This window comes from Panicum virgatum, chromosome 9N, assembly GCF_016808335.1.
Source record: "Panicum virgatum strain AP13 chromosome 9N, P.virgatum_v5, whole genome shotgun sequence".
NCBI lineage: Eukaryota > Viridiplantae > Streptophyta > Magnoliopsida > Poales > Poaceae > Panicum > Panicum virgatum.
In genome coordinates, this window is record NC_053153.1 from 34,835,367 (window position 1) to 34,849,566 (window position 14,200).

The 14,200-nt window shown below is 46.4% G+C and overlaps 1 protein-coding gene and 1 pseudogene across 1 annotated transcript; one reads left to right on the top strand and one right to left on the bottom strand.

The window, feature by feature from the left end:
- Nucleotides 1-1,387: 1,387 nt before the first annotated feature.
- Nucleotides 1,388-6,985, bottom strand: LOC120691461 (annotated as a pseudogene).
- Nucleotides 6,986-7,088: 103 nt separating this feature from the next.
- LOC120691460 (E3 ubiquitin-protein ligase RLIM-like) lies at nt 7,089-10,273 on the top strand. Its single transcript, XM_039974534.1, has 3 exons — nt 7,089-7,290; nt 7,903-8,589; nt 9,068-10,273. Exons 2-3 carry the CDS (start codon nt 8,083-8,085, stop codon nt 10,076-10,078), a joined length of 1,518 nt encoding a protein of 505 aa, XP_039830468.1. The 5' UTR covers nt 7,089-7,290; nt 7,903-8,082; the 3' UTR covers nt 10,079-10,273.
- The last annotated feature ends 3,927 nt before the right edge of the window (nt 10,274-14,200 follow it).

The following is a 14,200-nucleotide window of genomic DNA, read 5'->3' on the forward strand; positions in this document are numbered from 1 at the left end:
TAGCATCACTGTTGTAAAACATGGATTAAGTAGACTCATTAGATTCGTCTCGCGAATTACAGCCCATCTATGCAAAAAGTTTTATAAATAGACTTCATATAGTACTCCATGCATGTGTCGAAACATTCGATGTGACGGCTTTTTTACGTTTACGGGGTTTATGGGGTGGGAACTAAACAAAGCCTGACTCTGAATGCAGCAGAGCGACAAGAAATTCACCGGTCTGGTTTAACGCAACATCCCGAGAATGGATGTATGTACAATGAACATGGGGCTTCATAAGTTCAGATCCCCCCGTCCTGTCTCGCCATGGGACCAAGGATTACATTACCGGCGATACAGCATTTATCAGTGAGCTCCGGTAACGATAATCGGTTGAAAGTCGGTGAAAAATCGCCAAAACCGATCGGTAAAGGGACCCAAATTCAAAAAAACGAAAATCGACAATTTATCGTCGATAATCGATGCAAACCGAACGATTTATCGCTTCGCCTACTGAAAATATGTTTTGGCAGTGGAAAAAATATAAAGGTTTGATAGCATTTAATTTTTTAGGTTATGTATTGTATTATATTAGATAAATTACACATATATGCACAATTTTGCACTTGAAGCCAATGCCAATTTCTCTCCATGTTCCCAAACTAAGTCCTGATTATCAGACATTCACCTGCAAGAGGGAAATCGAATCATGTCTGTGTCAAAATTATGCTACGAATAAATGATACTCGCTCTTAATTTGTACCATTTAGGCATACAATATAAAGTAAAGGCATGCACCTTGTTTTCCTATTTAACATAGCATATTGTACAACAATAAACTTTTCTCCGGGACTAATATTTAAAACTGTAGCCTAGATTTTAGATCTGTGATACAACCAACCATCCAAGGAATATTGTATACCAATGTAGTATATTTGGCCAAATCGGTGAGTAGAAATACAAAAGAAGCTGACCTGAACTGAAAATCATCCGATACAAATCGATAATCAACGATTTACCTCGATTATCGACGCCACGATCACAACTCCCTCGCTCCCAGCTGCAGCATCATCGATAATCGCCGCATATATATCGATTATCGGCCTTAATCGCACAAAAATATTTTTTCCCTAAGCAAACAATTGTTGCTTTCAACATGTGACAACACTCTGGAATCAAGAGAAGGTCTAGTTTTTTATAAAAATAAGTTCTCTACTTTTTATGAATTTTTTAAAATTTTTGAATTTTTCATTGAAATCTACCAAAATTCCTGTCGGTTCACGTTTTCAGCTAGCATCGGTAACGATAAATTTCACCGATAATCGCGATTATCGAGCGGTTTTGTATTCCATGCATGGGACTGGGAGATGGATATGTCATGTACACCACCAGTCAAATCTCACTCTTCAAACCAAATGCTGTAGTTTTCATTTTGCCTATTCACACCAGCCAAATTCACCAGTAACTAGATGCATTATTACAACTCTCCCAAACCACACGAGCCGATTTTTTTCATCAAAACCCCGCATGGAAACCAATCTTATATATACTTTATACAAAATGCAGAAACCTGTTGTAACTATACACATGCTACATACAACTGCAAACCAATGTGGGGGAAAGAATCGACAAAATTTTATGCACACAAATCACAAGAGCGCAACCAAACCAGCTGAAATAATCCCCGAACAACCCGTCAAGTCACGTGCGTCAAGCTGCTTCAGATGCCGATGCATTTGGCTCCGAGGCAATGTTTGGTGAATCAGCAGCACTTTGCGAATTGCTGCATTTCGGGGATGATTCTTCTGCCAAGCTGAGATTTGGTGACTCTGGCCTCGAGGGAACAGGTGACATCTGTTGTTCCTCATCATCTCCTGAGTTTTCTTCAACCACAGGTAGCAACATGTTTTCAGCGTCCATCAGGTTGCGGTCTTCTTCCGGGTCATCGTCTTCCATGTCTCCGTCATCCAAGGAGACAACGTCGTGGGTGGTGAATTGATGAAAATCTACAATCTCACGCAAGAAGCGATTCTCGCGGGCATATGTCGAATTTTCCATTGCTAGCCTTGATTTCTCCGCCAGTAATGTCTCCAGTTGCACACGAATCTGTTTCAGTTTCAGAGACTAGTATTTCAGTATATCTTGAAATGGATAAGTTTAGAATCATTTAATTAGGCAGTACCAACAGTTAGTAACTTATTTGAAGTAAAGCAAATACATTGTCACGTAAAAATAAAAATGAGACAATTGCCTCGACTTCGTATCACCAAAAGGTACAATTTACTGAAAGTCAAACATTTGATGCAAATGTTCAGAAATCTAACGATCATTAACTACAATTTATATTATTGATTTTCAAGAATCGCTGATATGAGTTTTATGATGAGTTATCAGTTTATCACTGATTCGGTACTCTTAGTGTAATGAAAAATCAAACTGTACGTAAATCATTACGAAAATTTCAAAACAAAAACAAAAAGTTTAAGCGGCTAAATGGTTCAGAAAAAAGAGGACCAAGTCATCGTCCTCTTCAGTTTTGCTCCCTTTCTGCTTTGTTTCTCGCAACATCTTGTTCTCTTCTTCTAGCTGAGCACATCTCTGCTTTGCAAAAGCTAGATCGGCTTTAACGGATTTAACGGAGTAGAAGTTTTGCTTTAGCAGCCATTGCATTGGCAACCTGAAAAAATAAATTACATGGGCAAGAGAAAGGCATCATCACAGGCATGTACTGTAACAAAAAAAATCATATACTCACTATCCGAAGCATTGATATAACGATGGTGAAAAGGAGAAAACTGATTATTTTCAACCAAAATTTAATCTTGTGTGGAAAAAGCTATTCTGACAGTTCAGTGTAACCAGAGAAATGTGCTGACAACGCCAACTGTATGGTCAGAATACTTGATTACACTAGAAAAATGTATAACACGAGGCAACTTCAGCGCTATCTCTGTTAATTCTTTTATTGTTTGAAATAACATATCTATTAATTCTCAACCACTAGGCAAATATAAGCAGAACTTGTCACTTAGTAGAGGGCAACTGAACTAGAAATCTCTCTCAACAGAATAGCAAATATCCATATGTCTTCGTTTATGTATACTGAGAATTAATGCTGTACATAAATCCTGAAATCATAAAACCTATACTTAGATGCGACAATTTAAGAAGATAAAACAACATATTTTCCAACAAGATATATAAGCATGTGGCACCTTACGTCGCGAGATGATTTCAGTTGTCTCCCGGGCTGCAGATTCAGCTTGGTTGAATGAGTCATTAGGAGGGCCGAATGTATCCGCGACGGAATTCGGCACATAAGAACTTGAGCCGGTAGGCTTCCTTTCTAATTTGGATTTTCTTAGTCTCCTCAATAATACTGGATGTCTTACTATCCACAATTGTGAGTCCTTCCTATTACAGAGGAAGCAGCAGGTCTTTAATTTAGGAAGTGACTCCAGATGTTTATGCCCTTAATAGGCTGAAGGAAAAGAGCTGTACGCCTGTACATAGGCAAGCTAAGTTTTTTTAAAAAATGAGAGGCATACTTCAAAAGCATTTCTGATTCTTCCACTAAGCTGGTTCACAGAAGCAGAAAGAGCCTCTGGCTTAATTCGAGATGCAGCATCTCCTGTCTTCCAGTGGTTTTCAAATGACCAACGAGACTGAGGGGCCCGATTACAAAAAAAATGCAAGGGATGTAAACAAAAAGGCAGCTTAGAATATTGCTGAAAAGAGACAAGGCCATACAAGAAGAGATTCACTTGCGACTGTCAGTATATTCAGATATACTGTAGTTCACTTGCTGGTTGCTGCCTCACCAGATCTCCAGTGGATGAGCTGGTGTTTCTACGGGTTTGTTCTTTCCTCAAGTCCTCAAACTTATGTGCGAAGCCGTCCTCATCGAGAATTCCCTTTGCTTTCCTTGCCAAAGTTCTCCACAACCCAAACTTGGGCTCATTTATGCTTTCGAACGATGTGTAACTGTACGATGATGCCGAGGCCTACAAAGGCAAAATCATTATTGTTGTCAAAGAATCAAAGAAAATTAAAGCAATGCAACTGCACATATTGTTGACAGCCAAAATTGGCACCAACCGGTCTGACCGAGCGGTCTGACCGGTCGAGGCATTGTGGCCTGTCCGGCAGAGACCGACCGGTCTGACCGGTCCAGATAGAGTCTGAGTACAATTAGGATTTTTCATAGATTTAGATCTGTAAACAGGATTTCTTACGGGATAAGTCCACCCCACCCTATAAATATAAAGGGTCACGGCCGATTGACGATCCAACCCAATCGAACCAATCAAATACATTTATCTTTTATCGTCTTTACCTTTCCTCTTTACCCTACTTTTTCCAACCTCGACATGCTGTTCTTCTCACGTCTCCATGGCGTTTGAGGACACCCTAGCTGGCCTGCCGAGCTAGGGCAACTCTACGCGCGCTTACCCTGACGGGGTCCCTCCCGGACGAGCGTTCGTCGAATCGTTGTCGTTCTGCACGGCGACCGGTCTGACCGGTCCCTCTGACCGGTCTGACCGCTCCACGCAGGAGGTGCTGCAAGGAGCTCCTCCTCGCGATCGTGTGTTGGCCCGTAAAAGGCGTCAACACAAATTGGCGACTCCGCTGGGGAAGATAATCAGGTTATCATGATCGATTTTTCAAACCCTAGCAATATGGCGGCACGTGATAAGCTACTTGAGGAGTATAAGCAAGAATACGACGGAGCAGTTAGAAGATTATTCTTGTCCCGCTGCCATACAACAGAGCAAGGAGTCAAAAAGATAAATGAGTGTCAGATTCCATCCACCATTGAAATATTAATGGAGATGCGATCCTCAGGGTCTTATAATCCTTGGATGCCGGCTTCTCATAGTTATTTTGGTCAAAATCATGTTATTTATAGAGAGCCGGTAATTAATGAATCATCACTTAGAAATAATGACCGTTTTCATCAAAGAGATCGGTCTATGCAGAAAAATAAGCATAAGGTGATCAAACAAGTCTACCGTGTCAAAATGGATGGTAGGTTAAATAAAAATTCAGATTTGACACTAGGTAAAGAAAAGCCGGTTGTTGAAGAACAATCGGTTAACTCAATTGATGAAATTGTCCTCCATGATGATCATGGTTCAAACAATATAGTCGAACAATGTTCAAAGTTCGGCTGGGGGGCAAGATAAGAGCAATCATATCGGTTCTGACAAGACCGGTCTGACCGGTTCGTCAGACCAGTCTGACCCTAAGAAATCTGGTGGTGCAAAAATAGGACCAAGCCGACTTTTGAGGAGTTTCTGGACAAATACAAGAAGATATCTGCGCAAAAACAAAGCAATCAATTGGAAGGCAAACGAAGAAGGAGTTCTTCACCACCAAGATCAAGAAAGCTTCATCGGTCATCTTATTGGACTTCATCATTTATCCCATCGATGTACGCACCATGGACTGCATATTCAGGTGTGTTTAATCCGTGGTTTGATCATAATTCTTGGCTGCCATATTATGACTATCAGTTTTATGCTTTACCAAGGAGTTATGATTTGTATAATCGGCTGCATTGGCCGTCCCAAGACTTTTGTTATTAAACATGCTAAGGAATATAAAGCCGAAATAGTTTGCTGATCTTAAGCTAGAAATTGTTACATTTGCTAGTTCTTTTATTTCGGCTATTTAGGCATGTTTAAAGATAATATATGGCCAATGCATTGCTAATCGTCGCCCTTAGACAATTTTAGTTCAGAAGAATATTTTTTGGCAAGCAAGCTTTACCAAAAAACAAAGGGGCATACGTTGACAGCCAAAATTGGCACCAACCGGTCTGACCGAGCGGTCTGACCGGTCGAGGCACTGTGGCCTGTCCGGCAGGGACCGACTGGTCTGACCGGTAGGTCCGACCGTTCTGACCGGTCCAGGTAGAGTCCGAGTACAACTAGGGTTTTTCATATATTTAGATCTGTAAACAGGATTTCTTGCGGGATAAATCCACCCCACCCTATAAATATAAAGGGTCACGGCCGATTGACGATCCAACCCAATCGAACCAATCAAATACATTTATCTTTTATGGTCTTTACCTTTCATTTTTACCCTACTTTTCCAACCTCGACATGCTGTTCTTTTCTCGTCTCCATGGCGTTTGAGGACACCCTAACTGGCCTGCCGAGCCTAGGGTAACCCTACGCGTGCTTGCCCCGACGGGGTCCCTCCCGGGCGAGCGTTCGTCGGATCGTCGTCGGTCTGCACGGCGATCGGTCTGACCGGTCTGACCGCTCCACGCAGGAGGTGCTGCAAGGAGCTCCTCTTCGCGCCGTGCGATCTAGCGCGATCGTGTGTTGGCCCGTAAAAAATGTCAACACATATCTGGTCACCAATAAGGCACAAGAGTCATGATTATTTACGGCGTTTACTATTAGGAACTCGTCAATCTGTGCAGTCATTTGGCGATATACTGCAAGTCTGCAACTCCACTAGAGATAATAAGTACGAAGACGATCCTTGATCAGTCAGGAAGCGTTTTTCATTTCCTTGGCTATTTTGCCCGTGTAAGTCATGGCAACGCAAGATGATTAGGTGAAACAAAAAATCTCTATCATATTAGATTCAGGCAGCGGCAATTCCGAATCGGCTATCATCAAGAAATGGTACGGGAGTGGGGCTCAGTAGGCAGGGGGGAGAGAGAGGGGCAGCCGGGCAGGGGTGCGTGCCTGGGGGTAGGAGCTCCGGCGATCGTCAGCAGCGACGGCGGTGCCCTGCTTCCGGCGGTAGGCCATGGGATCGGAGAGGGGAGGAGTCTGGAGTCTTGTACACAGCACAGCGCCGCGCCGCCAAAGAAGTGAAGCAAGCAACCGGCTTTTTCGTGTGATCGGCAACCCGTCGGCGCCGACTTCCCTCCTCCGTGCTGGTGCTTATGGCAACCCAAAAGCTGGCGACTCCTCCTGGTTCTCCAGGGAAAAGGAAGAAAAAAAAAGTTGAAAAAGCTGGCGACAGCGAAGCTATGCATAGCTTCGTCCCCACCATCAACCCGACCAACCTTGGCGAAGGAAGACGACCAGTGCAGAGAACCTGGGCTGGGCTTTAAGAAGATGGGCCCAAGGAGCGGGCCTGGCCCAACTTGGGCGTTGCTCCGTCGTCGTCTTCCTCCTCTCTCAAAGGCAGCCAAAGCTGCCTTGACAAATCTCATGTTTACACTGAACCTCACCTCGCAGCTACCCACCTCTTCCCCCCAATCCAACAACACAGTGCTCCGTGCGTCGTCCTCTTCGCTGAATCCATTTGCGATTGCTTGCTCGTGGACTGCAGTTGAAGGTGAGCAGCCTCCCCAACTGCACTAGGTTTTTCTATCATCTTAGTCATTTCCTTCCCCTTCGTCGTGCCTTGCCTTATCTCGTCAGCGGTTGCCAGCGGCTGGGAGAAATGCCGCCGCCGCCGCACCTCCTCCTTCCATCAAATCGGGTGTGTGTCCAGCTACCTGTTACTCGCAAAATGAGCCGTATTTGTCCATTTTATTGAGGCTCAGCGATTTGGGGGAGGGAACCAAACAATCTGAAGCTATATTATTCCAAGCTTCATGGCTTTACTATTTTACCTCAAGGGATGGTGGAAAGCCGGGCGCTATTATGCTTCGCTGTTTCATTTCCTAGATGGAGCTGATTGGTCGGATTGCGTAGGCCTTCTCAGCTTCCATAGAGTTTGACTGACGAATTATGCTGGTCCAATATTTGCTTTATTTTGGTGGTACTTCTTCCTGCAACGTTGAAAGGTCCGATTGTGTAGTGTGGTTTATCGTGGGCGTGTCTGCTGAATGAAATGAATTTTAAATCACATTCTGATCCAGCTAGACAGCTATCATCTGTTTGCAATTCGATGCCTTCTTTCTTTGCTGAATAACCAAACCAGCTGCTTTGGTTCCCTTTGCAGGTTCACATCTGGGCAAAACTGTTTTTATGTGTTGAGCGAACTACCTGATCTAGCCGTTCCCATCAGGATTCCCCTGTTTACTCCAGTTCATCTCTTAAGTTGAGTTTATTTTTGCTCCTTTCTGTGGCACACTGCCAACACGATTCAGCTCAAGTACAATACCGCAAGATAAAGATATCCATGTCTGGCGATCAAGGGCAACTCGATGTGCAATGCCTAGTTTGCACTAGACCTTTTACTCTGGATACTGATGTGACTGACAGCTTTGAAGCTTTGGCCATATGCCGTGAATGCAAGATTACTGTGCTTAGTGACAACAATAGAGATAACACTACCAGCACATATCGAGAAAGAAGAAGAGGAAGGCCAAGATCCAGGGCCACAAGGCATGGACCTGTTGAGGACACTTTCTCACAGCAGTTCTCCCAATTGATCAACTTAGCAAGACAAGGCCATGAAGCAGATATTGATTCTCCCACAGTTGTGCGCCAGCAGGCATCCTATACCTCTACCCCAAACCGATCCCAAAGATGGCACACTTCAGATGATGAGAGTGATAGTCTCAATTATGTCGATTCGGTATTCGGTGAAATTGAATCAATTATCAGTTTTGGTGACTATGGTGGTGATTCGGATGCTTCTCTTGATAACCACACTGTAGTGGGCAGAGACGTTACCATGCTGCTTGACAATGAGCTAAGTATCACCGATACGCGATACGCCAATACGGGTACGGGTACGGCGATACGGCGATACGGCGATTTTCAAAAAAATAAGGATACGCCGATACGGCAAGTATATATATTTTTAAAAATGTAAATTGCCAAATAATTCGTAAGAACGAAATAGATAATAAATATTACATTTCCAAAGAGCCAACATACGTAGTAAATGTTCAAGTTCAACCAAATATAGCTAAATGATTAGTTCAACCAGGATGGGCCTACGTTGATGGGCTCCCGATGCTCTTTCAAATGAGGTGTTATTGGCCCAAAAGTATCGGACAGAGTATCGGGAAGTATCGGACGGAGTATCGGGAATTAAATCTTTTATTTTTAAATCATAATTTTTCGATACTTCCCGATACGCGTATCGGGCCGTATCGGGGCGTATCGCCGTATCGGGTACGGGTACGGCATACATTTTGAAGTATCGGTGATTCATAGACAATGAGAGCTACATGAACACAGACACAGATATTGATCCCATGAATGCTGGAATTGACCAGCGGGACTCCGATGATCCAGAAGATGATTACGATGAGCAGTTGGAAGAGTCTGATTTGAATGAAGCAGTTGAAACCATGCACCTGGGCCGCTGGCATGATATTGCCCCTATTGGATTGAACGAGCGGGATTCTGAAGACTCCATATGGACTTGGAGATTAGGTGGAAGTCAAGGAGTACACAATGCTAATTCGAGGGAAGAATCAGAAGGGCCACAGATCAGAAGACATTTTGTTGGGAATCCTGGTGACTATGCTGATGCGAGACAGTTTCAAATGCTTCTTGAGCAATTTGCTGAGGACAACGATCCAAGAAGAGGAGCTCCACCTGCAGCCACATCCTTTATTGAAAATCTTGCATCTACTATTCTCTCCACAAGCCACGAGACATGTGCAGTATGCAAAGACCCTATGCCTATCGGAACAAGAGCAAAACAGCTGCCATGCATGCATCTATATCATTCATCATGTATCTTGCCCTGGCTTAGCTCTAGGAATACTTGCCCAGTTTGCCGATATGAGCTTCCTACAGATGACCCGGAATATGAAAGAGCTAAGCGAGCTGCAATAAATGAAAGGGACATGCATGGTATGGGGCACACCCGGCAGCAAGAAATAGTTGAAGAAACTTCTGATGAAGTAGTAGCTGAAGGAGCACATCATACAGTAAATGGTGCAGAAGTAGAGGACAGTACAGATGAACTTGCTGTCCATGCTGCACAACAGCCAGATAGAGGACGCGGGCGCACTAGATGGTTGTTTATTGCAGCCGCTCCAGTTGTAAGTTTTGTTAGTTTAGCTCTAGTTTTGTGCTTTGCAAACCCTGCTACCAGTGGTAGAAAGCAACTGTGGAGGAGATCCCAAAGTGCCGCATCGTCACACGCAGACACAAAAAAAAGTTGGTGGTCAATGTTCTGGAAAACATTACATGCACGCTTGTATCAAATTTAGTGTGTCAGGCATGTGATTGTTGCCTGTAAAATAGTTTATTTATTTATTTATTTTAACAATACATAACTGTTCTTTACTTGTAATTGAGTTGAAAAACCCCCATAGTTTGCCGAGTTTAGAAATTAGAACAGTGTAATTGTGCTTGCTATTGTTCAACTGCTACATGTTATTTTATGTCCTACTCTTCATTATGCTAACTATGCTTAAATTTCCACTTCAAAGTTTAATATATATGCTCTAAATAATCTACTCTATGAATAATCAGCTCATCCACATATTTATATTCTGTTAGAAAAGACACCAATTCCCAGTACGGAGGAGGTGAGGTAATTCCTCATCTATTATTTGTAGGCTCCCTCTCTGTTCCTCTGGAAGTATAGCAACTTGCCTAGATAGCCTAGTCTCCTGTGACATGCCTGTTCAAGAATGCACAGGTATATATAGTCTGGGCCGTGGTGTCTGTGAGAGGGGAAACTTTTACAAGCAGAGAGCCTGAAATCAAGGTGCTAGTGTGCTACAAGTCTACTTATCTATAGTTGGAATATTCTAGGTGGTATTCCTCCTGCACTTAGGAACTGAAAGTGATATATACAGTGTGAAAAGTCAACAGGACCGGTAAGCACTTTGTATTTGAAATACCCTGCACTCTCGTAATGAGACCCGTCTTGATTTCGAAATTCTCCCGTGTTGACCTCGGGCCCGGTGGGACATGGTTAGCAGACGAGGCGGAGTAATCATGGAGTGTCTTCTGGGCCATAGCTTGAGAAGCTGACGGAGCTTGAATGACTGGTTCGGCTGCCAAGAGTGAGATCCGAGGAGGTATGACACGAGGACGAACTCTTCTCAAAAGTGACTCTGGATTAGGCGTGAAATTTTGCGACAAGTCGAAACCGGTCATACACTATCCTGTTTTCACATCAACAAAAAACAGAAAACAAAGCCAAGTTAACCTGTTTAGCAAGCGAATACCAATTTCGATTTCGTTCATAACTTTTTGCCTATGTAACTTCACTCTATGCCTTCCCCGGCAACGGCACCAAAAATAATTGTTGGCGCCTACCAACGTCATCACTGAGCGAGCAGCGATGACGCCCACAGACGCCAAGGGGGTGGCAGGTATTTCATGAACCACGAATAAATCCGCAACCGCACGGAATACTGCTGTAGCATTTTACCCGGGAGTATACCGGGGTGTCATTTATATTTCCGCAAGAAAAACGGCGAATGGAAGTATATATGCTAGTTAATGAACTTGATCTAGATTGGATATTCAATTGCATAAATAGGATTAAGATAGATAACATGGTAGGAGGTAGTGTGACACACACACAAACTACCTTCAGAGATAAATAACAAAAGATGATATAGGCCGGGAGAAAGGTAGAAGTTAGAGCTAGAGTCAGATGTGCTAGGCTAGCTATATCTATGCTATCTTATGGTTAGATTGTCAGAGATTAAACTACATAATAGGGAGACCGCTTCTCTAGCTGACGGGAGAAGCCCGTTCATCTAGGCGGCTTTATGTACCGCCTACCCCCTAATCCGAACGTGGAGGATTATTAGGGCTCGGACAGGGCTGTCACCACCTGCCGGCTATCTCACAATCCATGGGAAAGGGTGACATCCAGCAACTCTTATCTAATCTTGACACCACGTCTACATTAGTAAGTGATACTCTAGCATCCCGCGCGGAGCCCCCACCCTCCGGATGGACAGACATCACACTAGAGCAACCATATGAATAATGGAGCAATTGATAGAGTTCTAAGGCCAATATGTTAACCATCGCAAGCACAGGGCGATCATGCAATGGAAGCATCGAATGATAACGCAACCAGATCACGAAGCATATATCCGATAGAGTTAAATACACCAGCGGCCCTCGAACTTGTCCCCAGGGTGCCATTTAGGTCCACAAACTCGCAAAATCGAAATCTTGCACCTTGAACTTGTTAAGTTGTGCCACTTAGGTCCATACCCCTTGATATGGCGCCACGTGGCATGAATATATGCAAAAAAACTCCTCCAAAGTTGCTATCTTCTACATTCACCCCCTCCCCCTCCCATTCTATCTCTTTCTCTCCCCCCACGCCTCCCCTGCTTCCTCCGCCAGTGCGCCGCCGCCTTGGAGCTCGTGGCCGCCGCCGACACCGCCCCCTGGAGCTCGTGACTGCCGCCCCTGGATCTCGCGGACTCCGCGCTCGCCGCCGCCCTTGGAGCTCGCGGACTCGCTCGCCGCCACCCCTAGAGCCCGCGGACTCCACGCTCGCTGCCCCTAGAGGTCGCATCCTCCGAGGAGTGCCGGAGGAGGAGGACGAGGAGCGCGGCGGCCGCCACCATCGCGGGCGGGGAATCAACTGGCGCAGGAGGAGCCAGTTCTTGGCGCCGGCGGCCAGACGGCCAAGAAGTGCGGCTCTTGGCTCGCCCCCCGTTCCCGTCTCTTCCAAGAAGACGCCGACGGCGGAAGGGCGCCGCCGAGGATGGTGAGCAGGAGGAGGGCGGGTTCTTGCGCCAAGAGGTGCTCCACTCTGGGGATGGCGACCGCGGCAAGGGTGAAGCCGGCGTACGACGTGCCGCGCGCGCCGGTGTGGGTCTCGGGCGAGCGGGACGACAGGGTCGTCGCTCCACTGCAACGAGCCCGGCCAAGTACGGCGGCTCCTGCATCCTCGATGCCTCGTGGCTCCGTCGCCGCTGTCCTTGACATGGAAGACCCCTGTCGCTGCCTCATCCCGTCGCAACCACTCGCCGGTGAGCCTCACTGTTCCCTAGAACGTGTGGCGCGCACGCTCCCGCCTCCTTTCCGCCGCCTGGATCCGCCCCGTCCTTGGCGCATCGCGGCATCGAGCGGAGGTGCCGAGTCGGCGGGGCCGGCACACGCGCTCGGTGGTGGAGCCACCGGAGTAGTGAGGGGGAGGGGCGGCAGAGGGAGCAGGGAGGGGTAGGGGCGGCGGAGGGAGCTAGGAGGGGGAGAGCGCGGCGGAGGGCGCAGGGAAGGAGATGGCGCAGGGGAGGAAGCGGCGGAGGGCGCATGGAATGGAAGATGATAAAACTTAAGGGCATTTTTGCATATATTCATGCCCCTTGAAGGGGTATGGACCTAAGTGGCACAACTTAACAAGTTCAGGGTGCCAGATTTCGATTTTGCAAGTTCGTGGACCTAAGTGGCACCTGGAGACAAGTTCGAGGGCCGCTGGTGTATTTAACTCTATCCGATAATTTAGAACATACTTCAAGCAGATATCGGTAACCATATATAGTCTAATTCAATTACAAACGACCGAATATTACAAGAGAGAACTAGAGATGAACCCATACCAGAAATCTCGAGCAACTCCGGGGACTCGAAGACTCCTAGATGTAACACCCAAATTTTAAATTTATTTGAATTCAAAAGAATTTATTCAATTGTTGTTTGAGTTTTAAAAAAACAAAACAAAACATCTCATCTCCCTCTTTTTCTTTGGCCCAACACAGATCTCTCTCTCTCTTCTCTCCAGTCCAGCCCAACTCTCCCTTTTCCCCTTTTTTTTCTTTTTCTTTCCACGTGGCCCAAACCCCGGCCCAGCAAGCCACTCGGCCCACCATCCACCCTCTCTCTCTCACCGCCATGCGGGCCCCGCCTATCAGCTCCATCTCCTACCTCCTGCCGCCTCGCCTCCCCGCAGTGCAAGCGCTGCCGGCCGCCCAAGCCCCACGGCCGCACGCCTCCCTCCCCTTCCGCTCCCCTTCGGCGCGCCTTTAATGCCGCCACCACCCCTTCGCCTTCCCCCTCCTTCCTCTTTTGAAACGGCTGCCACCACCGAGGCCTTTAATGGCCGGCCGTCGAGCTTCGCCGCCCCTTTCCGTCCCCGCCGACCTCTCCTCTCCCTCCCTCGGCCTATAAAGGGCAAGCCTAGCCCGCGTGCTCTCCCCTTCCCCGCTCCTTGCCCTCGCTCTCTCTCTCTCTCGCGCGCGCGCGCAGCGCCGCCGCCGTGCTCGGAGCACCACCGCCGCGCCGTCGATCTCCCTTTCCGCCGCCTTTCCTCGCTAACCAAGCGCAGCCGGAGCTCCGCCTTGAGGTGAGCAAGGTAGCCACCTCGTTTCCCTCTCGTTCTCCCTCTCCTGTGCTGAGGATTGCTCGCC